Genomic DNA, 22,385 nt, shown 5'->3' with positions numbered 1-22,385 from the left:
AGAATTTTAGTTTTTGCTCTTACATCTAAATGCCTTTGATGCATTTGAGCTAATTTTTGCATATGGTATAAGGCTTTAACTTCATTCTTTTGCATGTGCAAATCCAATTGTCCTGGCACCATTAGTTGAAAAGACTATTCTTTCCCCTACTGAATCATCTTTGTGCCATGCCAAAAAATCAACTGACCATGAATCTAAGTGTTCACATCAGTAGTCTTAATCCTATTCCACTGCTGTCTTTAAGCCATGCTGTTTTGAATATTGTAGCTTTGTAATAAGTTTTGAAATCAGGAAGTATGAATCCATAAACTTTGTTCTTTTTAAAGTTTTATCTGGCTATTCTGGATCCCTTGCATTTCCTTATAAATTTTAGGGTCAGCTCATCAACTTCTGCAAAGACAGCCAGAATTTTAATAAGGATGGCACTGAATCCATGCATCAATTAGGATTGTATTGCCATCTTAGCAATATTAAATCTCTAACCCATGAACACAGGATGTCTTTCCATGTATTTAAGTCTTCTTTAATTTCTTTCAATAATATGTCATAATTTTCACTTGCGTCTTGCACTTCTTTTGTTAAATTTATTCCTATTCTGGTCTTTCTGATGCTATTATAAATGGAATTGTTTCTTAATTTCATTCTCAGATTATTCATTGCTAAGATAAAGAAATACAACTGATTTTTGTACATGGATCTTCTATGTCCTAGAACCTTGCTGAACTTACTTATTACTTCTAATAAGAGGGTGTGCATGTCTAAGTGTGTATGTGTGAACTCCTTAGAATTTTCTATATACAAAACAATGCCATCTGCCAATAGTTGTATTTAAGTCTTTCCAATCCGAATGCTTTTTATTTCTTTTGTTTTTCCAAATGCTTCTTAAACATTTTTTAACCAAACTTCTAATGGCTTCCTGTGCCAGACAGTCTTGTAGGATAATCCTCTCTTCCTAGGGAATAAGCTAGTTCCCAAGGACACTAGGATTTGCCCACTCAAAGGCAAACACACCATCCTTCCCAGCTGGGGCCCCATTTCCACTCTTTACCCCAAGCCCAGAATACTGAGATTCCTGACCCAGTTGATCACAAATCTTATTTTACCTCCTTTCACAAGATCCCAGAATAAAATAGTAAAAAGATAGTGGAGTGACATTATAGGTCCCAAGGGGAAAGAATAACCCACCCATTGCCCAGGGGAGCAGTGGGGTCACAGGTAGACGGAAGTACCCTGTTTCCCCGAAAATAAGACAGTGTCTTATTTTAAGGTGTGCTCCCAAAGATGCGCTAGGTCTTATTTTCAGGGGACATCTTATCTTTCCTATAAGTAGGTCTTATTTTCGGAGGATGTCTTATTTTCGAGGAAACAAGGTATGTGTGGGAGCCCAGGGACCCCGGGAGGGTTATGTGCTGGTTGAGTCTCCTGCCATCCTCTGCCATGGAAACCACTGGCCACTCTACTCAAACCACCCTCAGGTGTGGAGGGATACAAACTGATAGGTATCTTGCACACGTACATACACGACCACCAAGGCACGGACCACCCCAGTCAGCACAACTGGAGCCTGGGGGCAGAGGCAGCCCTGGCCCGGGCCAGTGGGTCATGCCATGGATGGCTGGGAGCAGCTCCTCTGGCTGGAGCTGCGGCGGCTCAGGACGAAGGAAGATGAATTGCTCTTTTTGCTGAAGCTGGTCTCTCCAGGTCGGTTGCCCTTCAGGTCGCTGGAGGAGCAGCAGAGGAAGCGCTGCACAAGTTCGTGGAAGAGGTGGCCCGTGAAGAGCATGTAGATCCAGGGGTTGCAGCAGCTATTCAGGCTGGCCAGGAGCATGGCGATGATGAAGGCTGAGGCTGGGGGTGGGCGGGGGTGGGAGAGAAGCAACAGGGCATCACTACCAGAGCAGCTCCCAGACCTGTCCAGCCCAGCCATGGTGTCCTGAGCAACAGCTTTGTCCAGGTACCACGCCCTGGGTCACAAGAAGAGGTACTAACAAGGCAAAGCTTGCCTGCCCTCCACCCTGAGTATGTCCTCAGCCTGTCCCCAAAGCCCGCCCAGGCTCAGCCCAGCTCCGGAATCGTCCCTCCCTTTCTCTCACCAAAGCTGACCCGCTGGCCACCTCCCTCAGCAGGATCAGGACACATCATGGCCACCTGTTCAGGCATCAGTCACCCAGCCAGTGCTAAGTGCCTGTGACTTCAAGTGTGGAACAGCACAGCATCTGGAAGCTGCCACACCCAGCTTGCATTGTAGTCCCACCAGCAGCCAACTAGAACTCCCAAGACCCCTGAGTTTCCTAATCCTTAAATGGAGATAATGAGAGTACCCAAAACTCCCAGGAATGCAACAAGGATTAAAGAGTGCTTGGTATACTGTAAGCGCCCAATAAATGGTGGCTGCTCTCATGATCATGTGCCAGGCACCAGGGTAAACACCCGAGGACCCCAAAACAAACATAATGAGAAACGCCACAATGTGGGAGTTAGGTGCGAACACACAAGGGAGGTACCACTCTGAGCATCGAGACCAGCCCCACACAAAGGAGCTTTGAGCTGGTTCCTAAAGATGCTAGTGGGTTTTCCAGGCAGAGAAGGAAGAAGGATGGTTCAGGCAGACGAGATGGTACAGTCAAAGGTGTGATGTCAGGAAAGTGGGTAATATCTTCATGGCTGATAAAACTGAAAGCACTTCTGCGAAGCCACTCACAAGAGCACTGCTTCAGTATGACAGTAAGACTTATTGTTGGGGGGAAATTGTGACACTCCAATTAGCCAGGTCAAAGCTATGACTCTAAGCACTCATGGAGTCCCAGGCAAAATTAATGACCAGGAGTCAACCTCAAAACACTGCTTGACACACATTCAAGTTTCAAGGGGAAATAAAAACGTCTGAACCCTAGGTACCTCCAAGCACAGGGAAAACAAGCTGGGTTTCTTTCAATGGCCTTAAATCTGAACAACTGGACATCTGCTGACAGATGAGGCCAGGCAGCATCCCCAGAAACCCACAAGGAAAACAACATAACCAAGAATCCTGTTCGCCATATCCTTATCAGTGAAGGCTGGGAAAACACACTCGCCTTCTGTCTTTCCTGCAAAATGTTTCAAAAAATAACTCCAGAATTCAAGAGCTCAATACAGGGAAGGACTCTCCCCTAGGGGAACAAGTAAAGAGACTCTTCCCTAGGGATGTAAGATATAGATGTGTCCATCGAGGATGAGAACAGAGACGTCTACCAGCAAAGTCTCCAAACAACACGGGGAGAAGGGCAGTTGTTGGTTCATCTAAGGGAGTGGTTCTCAAAGTGGGGTCACCAGAGCAGCAGTATCACCTGGGAACTTATTGGAAATGCAAATTCTTAGGCCCCACCCTAGAATGGCTGATTCAGACTCTCTGGTGGTGGTGGCGACAGGGCTCAGGAATCTGTTGACATGCTGACGCACCCTCAAGTTTAAGAACCACGGGTCTAATTAATTGGTGCAGCTATTTTGTTGTAACAAAAGCAAGTTACAACAGACGAAAAACACGATTCTTGCAAAAGAGTATATTTGAAAGCGAAGGGAGTCTGATCCTTACAACCAAAATAAAGAATGGAAAAGAGGAAAAGCAGAAGAAAAAAAGCCAATACTACTGAATTCCTTGCTTTTAATAAAGAATTCTTTTAATGCTTTGATTTGAATGGATAAGAAGATTGAATTTAAGTTTAGAAATTCTGGTGAAATATTTCACCAACAAAAATAAAATCACCCACAGGGCTGGGCACAGTGGCTCACACCTGTAATCCTACCACTCTGGGACTCTGAGACAGGTGGATTGCCTGAGCTCAGGAGTTCGAGACCAGCCTGAGCAAGAGCAGGACCCCATCTCTAAAAATAGCTACGCATCATGGTGGACGCCTATAGTCCCAGCTACTCAGGAGGCTGAGGCAAGAGAATCACTTGAGCCCAAGAGCGTGTGTGAGGTTGCTGTGAGCTGTGACACCCCGGAACTCTACCCAGGGGGACAAAGTGAGACTCTGTCTCCAAAAAAAAAAATCACCCACAAGACTAAGATAGAATGTCTCCAAAATCATAAAAGAGGCAAAATCAACATATAAAAGTCAAATTTTAAGAAGGCATCAAGAATTTAACATCAGCCACAAAGGAAGCATGCATTTGGTATAAAGCTACACAGTGGGACAGGAAGAAAAACCAGGAACAAAGTTCACCCTCTGACAGAAAGGCACACTTTATCTTGCTGTAGACGGTATATGGTGGAACCTTAGCTGGTCATTTCAGCATTTGTCTCACTCTTTACAACTGGATCTTTTAAATTTTTTATCCTACTTTAAATTTTTTAAAAACTACAGAAATGTCAACACACAAAAAAAAGTAAATAGTTAATGAATTCCTAAGTAACCCAGAAGGCTTTCTGCCTCTAAGAGGCTAGTCGGGTAGGAGGAGTCTGGCCAGCATCTCTGCTCCCACCTGGCGGCCACAGACACAAATGACCAGCCTGGCCTGGCTCCTGGGGGATAAAGGATCCTCTGTAAGCTGGACTTGCTTGTGCACTACCAGCACTAAAGGCGCCTTTGGCTGATATCCTGGTGATCCAAAGACTAGGGATTTCAAGGCTTTCCTGTCAGCAGGGAGGAGAAATATTGGGGCATTAAAAGCCCCCTGGGGAGGATGTTTCAAACAGAGGAAACAGCAGGGATAAGGATTGTGGTAGAAAACGGCCAAGATCACTTGGGGACTGCCAGGAGCACAACAGGTGGGAAGGGGAGTTTCATGAGAAAAAAGACTGGAAAGATAATTTAGAATGAGACTGGAAAGAATCTTGAATTCAGGTTGAGTCTGCACTTAATGGGTAATGGAGAGCCATTGATGGTTTTGGAGCAGGTGAGTGAGTGATTGCACCTTAACGTGCTTTCTGAGCTTATTGTATGTTTAGGTCACACATTGCCCCTTTTGGTGACTAGAAATGCTTCACAGAATTGCAGAGGAGCCAGAACAGAACAAAGCGTGGGAAATAGTGTCCTTGCATTTCACAATGCTATTTCCAAGGCAGCATGTGACAAGGTCTGCAGTGTTGACCATCATAATCACTACCCAAGCGTGTCCAGAACAGAACAGTCTTCAAAACAACCTTGTCTTCATTTTATAGATGAGGAAAGTGAAGCTCAGAGAGAGAGAGAGGGCAACTTCCCAAGGGGCACACAGCAAGTCACCCTGTGTTCCTATCTAATGTAAGGGTATGTGGCACACAACTCAGACTTTTCCAAACAATGTAAACTAATTGTATGTACCCTTATATTAACCCAAAATTTAAAAAAGAAAGCAATGGAATCTGATTCCTTTTAAAAATTGCTTAGTCTTCTCCCATGTCACATTGGTTACAAATAGTGGAGCCTCTCAACCCCAAAGCAAAGACACAGGCTAGCTGGGCAATTACCTTCATGATAGGATTTGTGGGGCAGAGAGCAACTTCCTGCTCCCAAAGCAAATGTAGGCCCTCACTGGGAGCAGGCACTGCCCACTCCCCGGTGATGATCTTTGCAATCCAGGTATACCCGGGAGGGGACACAGTACCTCCTGGGAGATTATCTTTCCTTGCCAGAAATGCCTCCTAATCTAGACCAGGGATCAGCAAACTACATCCCACTGGCCAAACATTGCTAGCTGCCACTTTGCTAATAAAGTTTTATTGCAACACAGCTGTGCCCATTCATTCATGTACGTCTATGGCAGTTTTTGCACTACAAGGGCAGATTTGAGTAGTCATGACAGAGACCTTATATACTCTCTAAGCCTGAACTATTTACTGCCAGTCCCGTTACAAAAGAAGTTAGCCAATCCTTGATCTAGATGGCTGTAAGAGCCCCAGCCATTAAAAAGCAAGTGCCCCTGAAGTAGGCTTGGGCAAAGAAGAAAATAAAGAGATTTATGTTCATTATATAAATAATAATAATAACATAAGCAATGTGTGAAAGGAAAGAGAAGGGCAGAAAGAGAAGAGAAAGAGAAGGGCAGATCCACAGGACAAGCTCAGTTCACCACCTAGTACAATCAGCAGAATTGGTGGTGCCTTTGCTTTTGAGTCACCCACACCTGGACACAAATCCTGACTCTTCCACTTTCAGCTATGTATTCTTGGGCAAGTCACCTACCCTCTCTTAAACCTCAGTTTCTCCATCTGTGAAATGGGAATAAAAAGAGCTTCTTCACAGAAGTGTTGCAAGGTTTACTTACCTCGATAGGATACCAAGTGCTGTTCGGGATTCCTGGCGCTCATGACAGGAAGCCTTTAATACAGTTTAGCTACTGTCTTCACCACCACATGATGTGCAAATGTGTTATGTTATCTTTCTAACCAATCAGAGAGATAGTACCGTGTGTGTGTGTGTGTGTGTGTGTGTAACAAAGGGGAGATGCTGCTTCCAAGCTAGGGTGTGTCTTAGAATGTGAAGCAGCCCAGGGTGGGGCATAAAACACAGGTCCCACTGGTGGTACTTCCAGGAGATTCTCTGCTATATGGCAGTGTCTGTCTAGCATGGCTCCTGGGGCAGACTGCAGACCCAGGAAGGTCAACTTATTTGCAGATTCTTGTGCTGGCTCAAAAGGCCCCACACTACCAGTGTAGCCTTTAGCACAGATCCTCCCTTCTCAGCCCTCTTATGATTTTCTGATGGGTTTAAAGAGACTGAAAGGCCATCTTTGGGGAGGGTGGGAGTGTGTTGGGGCTCCACAAAGTCAGCAGGAGGCTGAAACAAATAACAGAAGAGGCTTTGATACGAATGCCCTTGTTTGCAGGGTGCAGTGGCTCACGGGTAACCCTACCACTCAGGAAGCCAAGGCAGGGGCACTGCTTGAGCTCCAGAGTTTGAGACCTGTCTGAGCAAGATCTGGTCTGTCTCTAGTAAAAATAGCAAAAACTAGCCAGGCATTGTGGCAGGTACCTGGAGACTCAGCTATTCAGAAGACTCAGGTGAGGGGATCTCTTGAGCCCCAGAGTTTAAGCTAGGATAACACCATGATGGCACTCTATCCAGGGCGACAGACTGAGTTCTGTCTCAAAAAAAAAGAAAGGGTTATGGGCGGGGGGAGGGGAGGAAGGAAAAGCAGAGAGAGGGAAGGAGGGAGTGGGGTGGGGCCTTGGTGTGTGCCACACCTTCTGGGGGCAAGACATGATTGCAAGAGGGACTTTACCTAACAAATGCAATCAGTGTAACCCGGCTTATTGTACCCTCAATGAATCCCCAACAATAAAAAATAAATAAATAAATAAATACATAAGAAAAATAAAGAAAGAAAAAAAGAATGCCCTTGTCTCATTCTGTATAATATATATCTTCTATTGCGCTGCAGATTTGAGATACTGAGTCAGAGGCTGACCACTGAGGTCTGTTGCTGCCCCCAACAGCCATGAAATTGTCCTCTCTCCTTCCTGCTCACCAGAATGCCAGCTCGAAGTTCTAGAGCCTCGCCACATTCATGGTGTTCTTCCAGCCTGAAAGCCTTAGCATGTTACTGTTTTCATCCAAATCACACCTACCACCCGGTAGGTAGTCCTCAAGGGGCACTGGTTGAAAAGGGAAATTAGACACATCACTGCCTTCATCTCGGTGGGTGCTGTGTGCCCCCAGCTGTCAGAGAGCTGCTCTCCCAACACTGCCTTTGGCCAGAGGGAGCTGCCACCAGGGACCACTCAGCGGGTGCACTGAGGGCCAGGCCCCTGCTTTCATTCAGGCTCCTCTGAAGGGCCATAGCAGCTCCCAAGCTCCCTGAAAGACTGGCCTCCTGCCAGCTTTACTGCTGGAGCCACAGTGAAGTCAGTGCAGAGAAAAAGAAGACCCAGAAACCAGCATGGAGCTGGCCCAGAAAGGCTGAGTCTGCAGCTAGCACCTTCCCTGAGGGCAGAGAGACAGAAACTTGTTTGCACTGGGAGCCTCCAGCCCGGAAAAGCACTGGCTCCAGGGTAGCAAGGAGAAGCTAGGCACTCAGGATCCAGGCGCAGACCCCCAGGGCCTAGATCCCCCATCACTCTCTGACCCACATCTACTGGCTGAGCCTCAGTTTCCTGATCTGTAAAATGGAGGGAACATGGAGAAAATGGAAAATCCATAAAGGGATAGGGTAAAAGGGCCTCGTGAAGAGTAAGGTGTTTATTCATGTGATTGGTATCAATATTACTATTAAAGAAGATGCAATACAATCAACTACACTAATTTTTTAAAGCCTAAAGGTGGAGATTCCTGATCTTAGGTCAATTAAAGACATTTTCCTTGGCCCCTTTCTACTGCATTGCGCAAAAATTTAAAACAAAGAAAAACAATGCTGGTCCCAGTGGTTCCCACTTATAATCTCAGCACTTTAGGAGGCCAAGGTGGAAGAATTGTTTTGAGGCCGGAACAGCCTGGGCAATGTGGTGAGACCCCCATCTCTATGAAACATCTTAAAAATTAGCTGGTGTAGTGGTGCACACCTGTCGTCCCAGCTACTCAGGAGGCTGGGGCAGAACAATGGCTTGAGTTCGGGAGTTCAAGGTTGCAGTGAGCAATGATGACACCACTTCACCCCAGCCTCCACAACAGAGCAAGACCTTATCTTTTTTTTTTTAGAAAAAAAAATAATAAGATAAGATAAAACAAAATAAAATAAAAATTCAGAGCCCTGAGACTGCCTTACCTAACAAGAAAGGAACTCCAGATAGTCCATTTTGGGAAAAATTATTCTGCCAGTGATTTAAGAAATCCAAAGAGAAGGTTACTGCAATGGTGGGCAGGAGCAGGATTTTAGGGTCCTCCCTGGAAGAGCCAGCTTTGATCACATCTCTTCCACTTACCTGCCATAAAAATCACACCTCCCGGTGTGACACAGCCCTGAGTATGTGCCTGGATTGCAAACCTGCTCTCTTTGATCCTTGCTGGGACTGCTGGCCTCAAGCATTCCTTAGAAGAAGAACAGGTCAGACATTCATCCATCCTCCCCTTGGAAATCCACTGAGTAGGTACTAAGTGAACCCATCAAATCCCTGCCCTCAAGGGATTTCCAAACTCAAGGTGAGAAGTGCCCATTGATCCACGAATGGATCAATAAATTGTGGTATATGTACACCATGGAATATTATGCAGCCTTAAAGAAAGATGGAGACTTTACCTCTTTTATGTTTACATGGATGGAGCTGGAACATATTCTTCTTAGTAAAGTGTCTCAAGAATGGAAGAAAAAGTACCCTATGTACTCACCCTTATTATGAAACTAATGTAGGACCTTCACATGAAAGCTATATCCCAGTTATAACCTAAGAATAGGGAGAAAGGGGAAAGGGAGGGGAGGGAGGGGGGAGGGAGGGGGAAGGAGGGGGACTAATGGGATTACACCTGCGGTGCATCTTACAAGGGTATATGTGAATCCTAGTAAATGTGGAATGTAAAGGTCTTAGCAAAATAACTAAGAAAATGCTACAAAAGCTATGTTAACTAATGTGATGAAAATGTGTCAAACGATCTATGAACCAAGTGTATGGTGCCCCACGATCATACTAATGTACACAGCTATGGTTTAATAAAAAAAAAAAAAGAAAGAAAGAAAGAGAGGCGTAAAAGGCTAGTTCAATGTTAGACTGGGGTGCAGGGGTGTTTGGGGGAAGGGCTGATGGGCACAGGCAGAAACAGCCACACCCCAAAAGCAAATGTCACCTGCTGGGTGGTTCTGCCCCTGGGATGCAGAATCAACTCTGTATTTCCCATGGGCACCATGATTCACAGAGAGCCATAACAGAGGACTCCAGGCCCCAACATTCCAGCCTTCCCAGCCTGGCCTTGCTTGAGCTCCAACAGCTCCCTGGTGCAGGTTTCCTGGCACTGCCCCCGCCCAGAGCTAAAAGTCTAGATTAGCTCAGAACAGCTGGTGGCTGGGCAGCTGGCCATGGCCTCTTGAGGCTGTGTTCTTCCTGCAGCAATTGACATGCTCCACATACAACTCAGAAGTATGCGGCTGGCCCCATCTGGGTCAAATCAAGCCCATGAACTTGGGTAAGAGGCCCTCACTCAGAACGCCAATCTCTCTGTCGGAGGCCTCCCTTGGAGTGCCAAGAATCCAGGGGTGAGTCTCTTATTCCTACAGGACTGTGTAGGCACTTGGGAGCCAGTCTATGGAAAACCCCCCAAAAAAACATGATTATTGAATGTATGCTGATAGAATGATTGAGTCCCAACATTTACTACAGGTGCCTTCTTTGAAAAAAAACCCTATTTTATCAATGTGATTTATTACCCTGTGCAGGTCTGGATGGGGGACAAATTTGTGGGCTACAGAGTAGATACTGGGCTTCTACGATGGCACTGCTCCAGTCTGGTGCGTGTGCAGGACTCACTGGCCGGGGAATAACCACACTCTGACAGAATGCAAGCCAGGGACTACCTGTAACTGACCAGCCCTCTCCACCCTTCAAGGAACAACAGGTCCTTCAGCCAATTTGGGCCACATGTGTAAAGGCACAACAGTGGGGTTTGGTAAAAGAGATAATAAGTTACAACTTTACTATACAAAGTACATTTAATAAGGCAAGCTGCAGGGCACCACGTGTACTGGTCAAAAATACCGACTCCTGGTGCCCCACTCCAGACCTCCTAAATGAGAATCTGCATTTTAACAAGGTCCCCAGGTGACTCATATGCATGTCAAAAGTTTGAGAACCATCTGTCCAACGGGCTCAAATCGTATAGATAGAGAACATGGGGAAGATAATAAAGTAACTGTCCAACAATCTCATCGTGGAATTTGTATCTGCTTTTTCAGGCAGCAAGCTCCTACTCATCCTTCAAAACCCTTTTCAAAGGTTACTTCCTCTCTAAAACCCTCCTGAATTTTCCCTAGGGAGACAGGATGAAGTAATGCCTCCTCAGGGATTAAAAGTACTTGAAAACAAATACTTCTGTGATAGCATTATCCTGTTATATTGTTGTTACTGTTTTTATACTCCTAGGCTGGGGACTGTGTCTCATTTGTAGCTCGGTCCCTGGCTACCAGAAGAGAGACGGGAAAGCAGGAAGAGTTCGAATGGAACCAAAGCTTGAAATTAGCAGACAGGGAGTCCTGATAAATCAGCCACCATCACCAGCACACTAGAAAGGCAAAATGACAATTTCCCTGCTCGGCAACAGGGTACAGCCTCCTAACAAGGTGACTGGACTCAAATGCAATAATTCCCTCTAGGAAAATTAAGTTCACCCTGAGATATCAAGGTCAGGTGGAGAGAAAGGGAGAAAAACAGAATAAGCAAGAGTGACCGGGAAGGCCTGAGTGTGGGCCGAAGATGGACCCCGAAGCATCTGGCAGGAAGCGCCTGCTCCTGGCAGAGCTCAGGAGACACCTACAGAGGCCTCCCTCAGCGGCCAGAAAGTCTCGGAGCACAGGAACAGGAATCAGGACACTGAACAGAATCCGATCACACCTCCTCTGCACCACCACCCTACCCACAGGGCACCTCCAAAGCGAGCCAGAACCTCCCCTCTCCCCCCACAGCCTCTCAGGTTTGTTTCTTTCTCTTACCGCTCTCGCTCCCGGCTCCATGGGGCACCACCCCCACTTGAAACTGCAGCCCCTTTGCTAATCCACTAGTCCTGTGCTCAGAACAGCCCCTGCACACCCCCAGCCTCACTGCCTTGCCCCAGGACCCTGACAGGTATTCACATGTCTTTCTCTTTTTAAAAGCAAATATCTTCTTAGGCACTCACTGTGTGCCAGGCCCTGCACAGGGCGCTTTCCACCCTCCACACAACCTAAGCCCTATTCTGAGCCCCAGAAAACTGAGCCGTGGGCAGGGTCAGCACAGAGTCAGTGCTGCTGGTCCACTTGAACACACAGGGGACATAAAAGCCTGTCACAGCCTGGCAGAAACTTGGAGTGTCTCTCCTAGAGGTCTGTGTGTGTGTCTCTCAGAGCTCTGGGATCAACTGTGGCTGGACCATGCCATGTTTACCCACACCAGTGGCTAAGCGACTGGGGAGGGCTCCTTGCCAACTCTCCTCGCTGGAGGACTGACAAGTCAAAGCAGAGGTTTCCTGGACAGGACCCTCTGAGAGGCAGTAAAGATCTGTAGAAGGAATGCACAGCATCAGAGAAGGAAGGAGACCCCCTGACCAGGGAAAAAAGAAGGGCTTCATGAAAGGGGTGCCGGATGGGGCAGCCACGTCCAGTGTAACTCCTAGAAGCACCATTCTCACAGACCCTGAGGGAAAAGGCATCCCCTGGAGTTTTGTCACAAAGCAGCCCATGCTCTGAAGTTGGGATGCCTCCCCACAGAAGAGACTGTGGTGAGCATTCCTGAGGCAGCAACAGGGTTAGTGTGGGGTGCAGAGGTAGCAAAGTCAGAGGAACCTGTGGGAAGTGGCAAGTCATCGACCCAGCTGAGGGTACACAAGGCAAGTTGGCCAGAGCCCAGGGCAGAGGTAACAACGGGCACTCGTATTTGGGGTATTGGTTCAGGCCAGGCCTATACAGTGGTCTAAACCAGTAGCTCTGAACTGTAGCAATTATGCCCCTTAGGGAATGGTGGGCAATGTCTGGGGACATTGTTGGTGGCCACAACAGACAAGAAGGGGCTAGTGACATGCAGCAAAAGAGGTCAGGGATGCTATTAAACATCCTACAACGCACAGAACAGTCCCCGCCCCAACACACACACACACACACACATCCAATTTCTCTGCCCAAAATGTCAATAATGCCAGTGTTGCAAAATCATGCTGTAAACAAAGAAGGAGACTATGGAAAGAGAAAGCAGAGTGCCAACACGGGGCATGTGTTGGTGCTAAGATGATGGAATCCGTGGTGGACACGGAGAGAAGTCCGAGGGATATGGCACTAAACCCAGAGTAGAGAGGGCAGTGTCGCCGGGCAGGGGTGTTGCAGGAAGAGCCTGAGCTGTCAGGACACTGGGGCCAGAAAGAGAGGGGAGGGCTCTGATTCAGCGGGTCTGGGCCCAGGAACCAGCTTTCCAACAAGTGCCTCAGGAGGCCCGAGTGCCAAGGTGTGGACAACTGTTGGAAAATCCCTGGCCTGGGGAGAGAAGGGCAACACCACGTCAGTCTCCAGTGCGAGATGGCCTGGGTTCGCATCCCAGCTCCACTACTCACTCCATGGTGGCCCTGAGCAGGCATGCCATTCTGAGCCTCAGTTTCTCCTCTAATATAATAGGTGTGTTGCCCCTTACCTGCGTGAGGGCTGCTCACAGGAACTTGTGGGAAGTGGCAAGTCACTGACCTAGCTGGGGGCGTACAAGGCAAGTTCATCCCAGGGTAGCTGTAGCAAGAACCAATCCAGCTCCTCTGACACCCAAACAGGGTGTCGAGCTCCATCAGGAGAGGCTGGCCCCACTGCACAGACAAGGCTGATAAAGGCCCAGAGACAAGCAAGAGGCAGGCCCCAAATCACAGATGACAACAAGACCAGGACTCTGAGGGGACTCTACTCCTCAAGGCTGTCCCCCAGGTCATGAGCCCCGGCAGTGGGGCCTGATACGTCAGGTCTGGCGGAATATAGGTGAACCCTAAACCCAGCCCCTGGAGTGAGCCCTGTGGAGTTCCCTTTGCTTTCAGGAGTTGCCAGGGCAGGGTGGTGGGGTCACCTGGTGGTCCAGCCCCTCAGACCACACATGACATATCCAAACCTGGTCACAGACCAAACCCAGCCTCTCAGAGAGCTGAGATCACCTCGGCTCTCCTGATCTGAGGCCTCCACAACCCCTTCTTCCCCTCTTCACCGCTCCCCCAACCCACCCAGACAGCCATCAAACAGAAAAATATGTAGCAAAGCCTCACCAAACAAGACTTTTCTTTTTACTGTCCATAAATATCCAACCTTCTGGGTGGGGGTGGGATAGGGAAGTGATGTCACCTTGGGACTGAAACCCAAAAGAAAAACATTAGCCTTAGCCAAGAACATAAAAGAACTCACAATTGCTCAATCAGACAAGAGTGTGGCCATAATTTGGCTAATTACAATTAATTCCCCCAAGGGCCACGCTTGAGCGCTCTTATTGGCCCAGAGTGAATAACCTGTCCAAGTTCCTCCTGTCCCCTCTCCCCCATGGGTTCCACATCACTGGGTCACCTAAAGAATAAGCCCCGCAAGGTGTCTGTGACCTTAGGCATAGTGTCCATAAGAAGGATAGGAGGGCCCACCACATGTTGGAGGGTCCTCAGTTCCCCGGTAACAGGGAGGGGCTCGGAAGCTCATTCTTCCGGACAGGAAAACACAACCAGGCCCTCTGTGCATCTCAACCCTCCTCCTGCTCTGACCCCTTGATAGATGTTTGATTGCCTCCAGTAACAGGGTGCTCACCTCCTCCCCAGGTGGCTAGTTCTACTGTCGGAGAGCTATTTGGAAAGCCCCAATTACTCCTGAGTCCAGCCTGTCACCTGCACTTCCTTCTCCCATCTTCCACAGATTTGACAAGCTGGACACTGGGCACACATCAGTGAACAGGACAGGCAGTGGCCCTGCTGTGAGGGGGGCGCACAGTCCACCTCTCAAGCCTTCACAAGCTTCTTCTCCACATGTCAACCTCCCTGGTCACTGCCTATTGTCCCCTAGACTGTGTCTGTTTCCACCCTCACCCCGCTCCACCCAGGCTCAAGAGAAGAACCTCCATCTCCTCCATCAGGAGTTAACTGCTGAGATTCTCAAAGTCAACAGCAAGAATTCAAGCAAAACTTTTAAAAGGTAGAGTGGGGTGGGGAGAAAAGAGTGCCATTGATCACGAGGCCCCTAGGTGCCATGGGCCAGACCTCTTCCCACCCTAATCCTCTCTCAGAAGATCCAAATCCTTGGGATCGGCAGTGGAGCAGATTCCACTGGGTTCACGGGAAAGACAGTGCCCCATCTCTGCTGCGGAATACACCCAGGGTTTGTCAAAACCTGCATGAGGCATCGGGTCCCACCAGCTTCACCAAATCAGGGCCCAACAGCACTTGAAGGAGTGGACCTCATTCGGCAACCCAGATGCTCCTCTTTTTATTTCTGAGCAATGGAAATATTAAAATTAGAAGCTATTCTCTTTGCCTTGATTCCTGGGAAAAGGAACCACATGTGTAGCTAACTTACACACATGGAGACTTCATTATTAGTAGTAGTGGTAAAAGTATCATTATCAGTTTTGCTCCAACAAGTCTGTCCCCACTCACTCTGCTAGGCTTGACTAGGGACCATCTGCTGACCTCCCTATCCCCCCTCAAGGTTTCTGGGGTGAAGCAAGCACAGACCCCACTTGTCTCGCCTCCCCCTCCCCTTCCCCGCTCCCTGCTCTGCCCTGAATGACATAACGCTGTTAGCCAGTGGGCTCCCTGCACTTCCAAGTTCTGTCTCCCCAGGATGAGCAGTGTAAGGCCCCCGATCTAAACAGTCTTCCACGTCTTGTAAATTCTGTTCTTCTTGGAAAGGAAAGTGCAGGCTGTGCATTAATTCTACTTTTTTGATCAAAATTTCTCAAGTAGCTCAAGTGTGTTTCTCTTTGATTCCCTCCTCAACACTTGCTGATGGCCTCTTGATTGAGTGGTATCTTCAAAGTGATTGCAAACACCATCATTTCTGATTGCTACTTGCACTTACCAAAATTAAGGCCAAGTGGGCACAGCGCGTACATCCCAGCTGAGCACACGTTCACTCTGACCCCTGCAGCCCTGAGACCTTGGCACAATTTGGGCAGGCTGGTGGCCAAAGACCAATTCTTCAGCTCTGTGATGAATAAGACTCTCACCTCTGGACTGAGTCCCTGGCCATAAGCTTGGGGTGGGCAGGGGACACCAGCTGCAGTGGCACCATTCCCCATGGGTCTGCATTTGGACTCTGCTCAGCACCTGGGCAGAATGCTGAGGAGGACCAAGAGAAGGCCTGGGTTTCCACGTGACACCCACCCTTTCCTGTGAATTCATAAGGAACCAAAGATACATGAGGAACTGGAACCTGATGTTCTGAAAGGACCACAGAGGACCACACATACCCAAAAGGCCTCTGGCCTCCACATTAGCTAGGATATGTCGCTTTCTCTCTCTCTCACACACACTCTATTTTGTTTTTAACACAGAAAAAGAGTGTTGATGTGATTGTAGAAAGGATCTATACTTCGCTCTGTGATTATGACCTGTGTGTTGAGCATATACCTTTGTTGTTTATTCTTTAGGAGGAGACCAAGTGAGAAAGAGGGGTGCAGGCGAGGGGTCCACAGAGGAGAGGTATAGCAGGAGAAGGGGAGAGAAAAGTCAGCAGGGACTCAAGAAATGAATGGAGGGGGAAGGGGACCCCAAAGAAAAAGGAGGAAGAATGCACACTCAGTGACTGAACTGAATGCTGAAATGTCCTCTTTCTAAAAGTAAGACATTAAGGCTCAAGGGGTACAAAGAGATCCCTCTCCCAATGTCCCCAGCCTGTAAGGGCTAGCAGGAGGACTAGACCTCAAGTCTCCCAGTACCTACTCCAAGGCCACGCTAGTCTTTCCTCCCCAATGCTTGGTGTTAGAGGTCAAGACCTGGGGCTGGTCTCTGCAGCTCCTGCCCAGGAAACAGGTGTGACCTGATGCCTTATTTAAAAACTTCCACCACCAGCTTCTACACAGCTCAACTCCCAGTCACCTGCCCTTCATAAGAAGCCTGGCACAGGGTCCCAAGCTCTAGCTGCTGCTCTGCCTCTGACTTGCTGTGTGACTTGGTTGCAAGTAACTGGGGGCTTCAGGATGGAGTCAAACTGGCCTTACTGAGTCCCCAGAGCCATCCTCAACCTATACCGCACCAGGGGGCTGGCATATCACAGGTGTCCAGTAAATATTGAATGATAAGTATCCTGGCCATTAAGGCAAAGATGGAGCTATTTGGGAGGGCTCAGTAAAGCCAGGAGTCTGTGGTTTCTGGAAAGGACCAAAGGAAAGTTATCAGACTGAATGAAGGCAGCTCTCAGGCCTCACACACAGGATGCCCATATTTGAGATTGCTGGGAGCAGCAGAGATTATATCCAGAAACAGGACATTGCAGTGTTTGGAGCCCAGTAAGGGTGAAAGCAAATCCCTTGGTCTTCTTTTACACGCATTTGATGACCCCAGCACCCAGCATATGTTACGTGCTTACCTTCAAACAAAAAGATAGAAGCCATTGGCCACCAATGGCTACCCCTCCTGCCTTTTCCAAATGAGCTACTGGAACTGGGGGAGTGAGGAGAGTCCTAGGTGCCTAAGCTCCCTCCTCTGGGTCACTCCCTCCTTCCTCCTCCTCCCAGCCTTCTGAACCAGGCCAAGAAGGAACAACAGCCCCATCCTCAACAGTCCTCCAATCTGGAAGGTGTGCCTCCTTTCCCATAGAAATCACCAGCCTCCAGATCAAAAGCAAATGCCTGAGTCCCAGCTCTCTTCTCTTTTCCTCACCTGGAAGCAAAGTCTCAGTCCTCAGACCCAGAGCTGTGTCCTAGCCCCCAACCCCCTGTATGCTCATCAACTCCGCTGGATGAGGGGTAGGGGATTGTCTTCACCTCCCCCTTAACAGCCCACTGAGAAACTACCAGGCACTTGGTGAGGCAAAACCACCCATCTCCCCAAGGCAGCCCTGATCCAAACCAGACCTCTGGGCTTCAAGCAGAGTCTTGAACTTAAAGCAGAAGTTCAATTTAAAATGAAGGAGCTTGAGCTGGAGTTTGAAACTTACCTCCGCCACTCAGTAACCACGTGGGGAAAGGAAGCCACTTGACTCTGCTTCCTGGTCCACGACAACCAGCCCCGCAGGCAGCCCAAGGACGGTGCTAAGGACTTAATGTGCGGTTTCTCATTTCACTCCCCTACCCGCTGGAGAGAGTTGGCACTTTTTATCATTACTGCTATTTTACAAAAGAGAAAATCAAAGCTCAGGTAGGTTACTTGCCCAAAGCCACTTGGCTCAGGGATGATGGCGCAGTGACTCAAGTCCAGCTCTGTGGGATTCCAAACCAGCTCACTCCCCACAAATCCGCTAGAACCCTGGACGCGCAGAGGCGGCAGGGGGAGCCCCGCTCCACACTCCCTCCGCGCGGTTCCCAGCCCTCCCTACCTTCCTTGGGTGCCTCGGCATCCCAGACGCTCCACATCTGCACGAAGAAGAAAGGCGTCCAGCACACGATGAAAGCCAGCACGATGATGAAGGTCATCTTGACCGTTCGGATCTTGGCCTTGGAGATGAGCTTGACGCTGCTGACGCGAGCCAGAGCCACCCGACCTCCGCCGCCCCCGGCTGCGCCCTCGGGGGCCTCCGCCGCGGCGGCTGCAGCCGTCTTGAGGCGCAGGTTCTGCCAAATCTTGAAGCTGATCAGGCCGTAGCAGGCGGCTAGCACGATGACCGGCACGATGTAGACGGCCAGCGTGATCCACGTGATGTAGGCCTTGGGCCCCCAGGGCTGGATGAAGACCGCCCAGCAGTCGAAGACGCCGTCGGCCACCTCGCGCAGCGAGAAGATGTGCACCTGCGGCGCGCTGGCCACTAGGCAGCCCAGCCACGTGGCGAGCACCGCCAGGCGGTCGGTGCGGCGGCGCAGCGTGCGCAGCGGCTGGCAGATGGCCAGGCAGCGGTCGAGCGACATGAGCAGCAGCATGTAGGTGGAGGCGAACATGCCCACCACCTGCAGGTACTTGACCAGGCGGCACAGCAAGTCCGGCCCGTAGAAGCGGAAGGTGATGTCCCACAGCAGCTGCGGCAGCACCTGGAACACGGCCACCACCAGGTCAGCGATGCTCAGGTGCTTCATGAAGAAGAAGAGGCGCGAGTGCTTGTGGCGCGTGGTGCGCAGCGCCAGCAGCACGCACGCGTTGCCGCTCAGAGCCAAGAAGAGGATGAGGCACAGCACCGCCACCTCCACGCGCGCCAGGGCCTCGTTGCGCCGCGGCGGCCCGGCGGTGCGGTTGCCTTCGGCCCCCGGCAGCGCCGCGCTCGCGTTCACCGCCTCGGCGCTCCAGTTGGCGGCGAGCGCGCCCTCCATGCCCCCGGCCGCAGCGGCGCGCCCTGGCCTCGGAGCTCTTTAAGGTGAGGCTCCGCGGGGCGGGGCCGAACCCACGGGCAGGGCGGGCCGCGGGGGCACCTGGAGCTGCCGCCGAGACTCCGCAGACGCGCCTGCTGGGACCGAGCCTGCAACAAACCAGGAGGGCGTGAGAAGACCGCGGTGTTACTTCTACCGCGCGTGGGGCGCACTTGTCACCTTCCTGGGACCGCAACCTCCGGCCACGGGTTGCTCAGCGCCACCCCAGAAGTCCCCATTTGAGGTACCCACTCTGAGCCGCTGCAAATGAGTGGGAATCGTCCGCGCGAGCGCCAGTTCTGCTCCCTCAAGTGACTCCGCAGCTGCCACTGAAGGAGCGTCAGAATCAGCCCCTTTCCTCCAGGACTGGGATCAAAAACCCTCCGCCTCCCCAAGGGATCCCCAAACTACCTATCCCCCACCTCCAGCACCCTCACACATCCACCTCCCGCGGGACCCCCAAACTAGCCCCTCTCCTAGTTAAACCTCAGACTATGTACTTGCCCAGGAAACCCTGAACAGAAACCCCTGCTCAAAACCATCCGCCTCCAACCTCCCCTTCCTACGACTCTCAGCCCGCACTCCCTGAACTTCCCAAATAGCAGCTTCCATGGAACCCCGGTCCAGCAGTCCCTACTGGAGGACTCCTGTCTCAAAAAACGCGCAACCTCTGTCCCCAGAGCCCCTGGTCCAGGCCTCTCCGGCGGGAATCCTCCCCAGCCTCGAAGGCTCAGAAGCCCAGGACTCGCGTCTTGGACGCTGACAGTCAATGGCTCTGCGTCCCAGTGCTGCCCTGAGCAGTCACTTCACAATTCTCAGAGCACCCGGCGCCCCTAGGAATCGGGAGCGCAAGGCACCTCACCACCGCCACTCGGGTTCCGACGTCCCACTACCCCTAACCATCACGTCCACTCTGCTCAGGACCCAGCTACCTGCACCGAGTCCGCAGGTGAGCCTCAAATTGGCTCCGCGGAGAAGTTGCACGTCCGCTGACCGCCCCAAATTCGCGTGCGCTCCCCGCCCTGGTTGGGATGGCTGCGGGCGACACCTAATCTGACACTGTGCTTGGTCTCTGGCTCTCGGTTGGAATCTCTTCGCCCCGCAGCAGCCTCGCTGGTGGTGGCTGGATGCTTACAGAAGGCGAGAGGGGAGCGCCGCCCAGGCTGTGCGAACCGACGGCGTCTGGCTGAGGCGCTGTCTGCAGGTGGCCGGTTTTTTTGCCGCCGGGGACCCGGGCCGCACTGTCACGCAAGTCCGCTAGGGGGCGCGGGAGGCCGGCCGCGCAGACCCTGAGAAGCCGGGTTAAGTCGCCCAGGCTTGGTCCCCGGGGCTGTAACAAACGAGTTTATTTTGCAGTGGTTGGGCTGTAACAAACGAGTTTATTTTGCAGTGGTTTAAAACCACGAGAGGGAAGAAACTCGTAAATAACCCGCTTGGTTTCTTCCTTTCTTGGTTTAGAAGTTCCTGAGTCTCAGACGAACAAGAGGCTTGAATAGTAATGTTCTTCCCTGAGTAGATGGTGATGAAGTCACAAAAGCATTTAACTGATGTTTCCCAAACTTGAGGTTAATTTCCTTGCTTTCCAGCCCCCACCCACCCGACCCAGCTTGCTGTAGTGAATTCAGCAGTGAACTCAAGAAAGTGCCTGCTTTGGAATTCTTTTCTTTAACGAGGAATTAGAAAGGCCCTCTATTCTAAGTAGCCTTGGGAGAAGTTTTCTTTGTCCAGGTAGGGGAATATCTCAAGCAAAAATTAATCCTATCTTCATTTAAAGTGCTGTCTGTGGCCTGCAGCGGGTTCTGCCTCCTTGCTGTGCTTCAGAATTAAATTCCTAAATGATGCCAAAGAGGAAATGTTAAAGACAGTTTCTGTACCCCTTTGCCCGTTTTCTATTCGAAAATTGTTTTTTGAAGTAATTTACAGTGGCCAAGAATTAAGGCAGGGGAAAAAAGGGCAGGATTTAAAATGTATTAAATGCGTATTTCCTGCTGACATTTCTCCACTTCTCCCTCTTTTAATTATGTGGAGAGAATTGAGTTAGCCAAGGAGGGTTTGCTGGATCCACAATTGCAGCCCTGTGCCAATTTATACTGGGGGTAGACCCTTACAGCAGCCCTGCTCCCAGGGTTCTCCTGGAGAAAGCAGTCAGCCTGGGGATTCCAGCAGCATTGCCAAGGTTGTGGGAGGCAATACTAATTAATGTTAATCAGTAGTATAGATCTACCATACAAATTATAAATTAAATCCACAGAACGCTCAGTTGAGAATCAACTGGCCTCACTTTCCCCACATGTAAAATGAGAGGGCTAGTCAAGATAGCTAATGTCTGAGTTGCTATCTCTCTGGTTTTCTGAAATTTTATGATCTTTGAGATCTAAGAACAGGTAAAACCCCTCTGCCCCACTCCATGGCTGGGGGAAGGGGAATTTTCCTGAGAACCCCTGGTTGATAAATTTGGAAAGAAAAATGATGGGCCTGTAGAACCCAACCTGTCCCTCTTTGTCCTGCAAGAGAACTGCCTTCAAAGAGCAAGTTTACTGTGCCCCTGGGCCACTTCTCCGGGGACAGGCTCTTCTTCCCACTGGGATGGGGAGGCTTGCCAGTCCTCTGCCATCCTTATGTGGCAGGTGAGGCCACCTAATTCTGGATTCATTTAGCAAGGCCATTTAGTTTCCTGAGAAGTTAAAGTCTCTAATTTGGCTTTCATCTTTAAAAAATGATAGTGTGATCCCTATTTTCTCTCTTTGGTTTTATTTTCAGTGTGTGCAGAAACCAGGCAAGAAAGAGGGAGTGCCCGTTGAAAACTCCTGACAGTGATTAAGACAAGCGTCCACTCCCTTGAGCTCTAGCCAGGAAGAAAAGCACTTACATACTTGTCGGGTGGTGATGATGAATGCTAGGAAAGGCAGGCAGCAAAGTGCTGGGCGGTGGGGGGTGGCTGAGAGAGTATTTGGGGGACAGTTTCACAAAGAAGATAGCTGGCTTTAGGGACTCAAGAATGAGCTCTCCAGGAAGCAAGGAAAAAAGATGTACTTTCTCAGAAAGTGGTACAGGATATTTGTGGCATTTGGGGGTAGGGTGAAATATTAAAGACAAGTTCTATACCTCCATGGCCTTTTCTAGTCTAAAATCATTTTTTGAAGTAATTTACAGTGGCCAAGATGTTAGGCACGAAAAAGAGGCCAAGGCTTCAGAAGTGAGCAGGGCTCTTTAAAATGTATTAAATTCATAATTCTGTGTACTTGGGATGAATTGTTCAGTGCCTGGCACATGGCTAGCATTTAAGAAATACAGTAGGCTGCCTTTACTTGTGGGCTCTGCATCAATGGATTCAACCAATGTTGATCAAAAACATTCAGGAAAAAATAATTCCACAAAGTTC

The 22,385-nt window shown here is 49.7% G+C and overlaps 1 protein-coding gene across 1 annotated transcript; it reads right to left on the bottom strand.

The window, feature by feature from the left end:
- Nucleotides 1–922: 922 nt before the first annotated feature.
- OXTR (oxytocin receptor) lies at nucleotides 923–20,583 on the bottom strand. The gene is made up of 3 exons (XM_053599345.1): nucleotides 19,936–20,583; nucleotides 18,046–19,113; nucleotides 923–1,848 (listed from the first exon to the last, which is right to left on the bottom strand). The coding sequence occupies exons 2-3, from the start codon at nucleotides 18,965–18,967 to the stop codon at nucleotides 1,601–1,603; spliced, it is 1,170 nt and encodes a 389-aa protein (XP_053455320.1). The 5' UTR covers nucleotides 18,968–19,113; nucleotides 19,936–20,583; the 3' UTR covers nucleotides 923–1,600.
- Between the last annotated feature and the right edge of the window lie 1,802 nt (nucleotides 20,584–22,385).

The sequence above is a fragment of the Nycticebus coucang genome, chromosome 8 (genome assembly GCF_027406575.1).
Source record: "Nycticebus coucang isolate mNycCou1 chromosome 8, mNycCou1.pri, whole genome shotgun sequence".
NCBI lineage: Eukaryota > Metazoa > Chordata > Mammalia > Primates > Lorisidae > Nycticebus > Nycticebus coucang.
The sequence above is the reverse complement of the archived record's forward strand: the minus strand, read 5'-3'. Positions and strand labels throughout refer to the sequence as shown.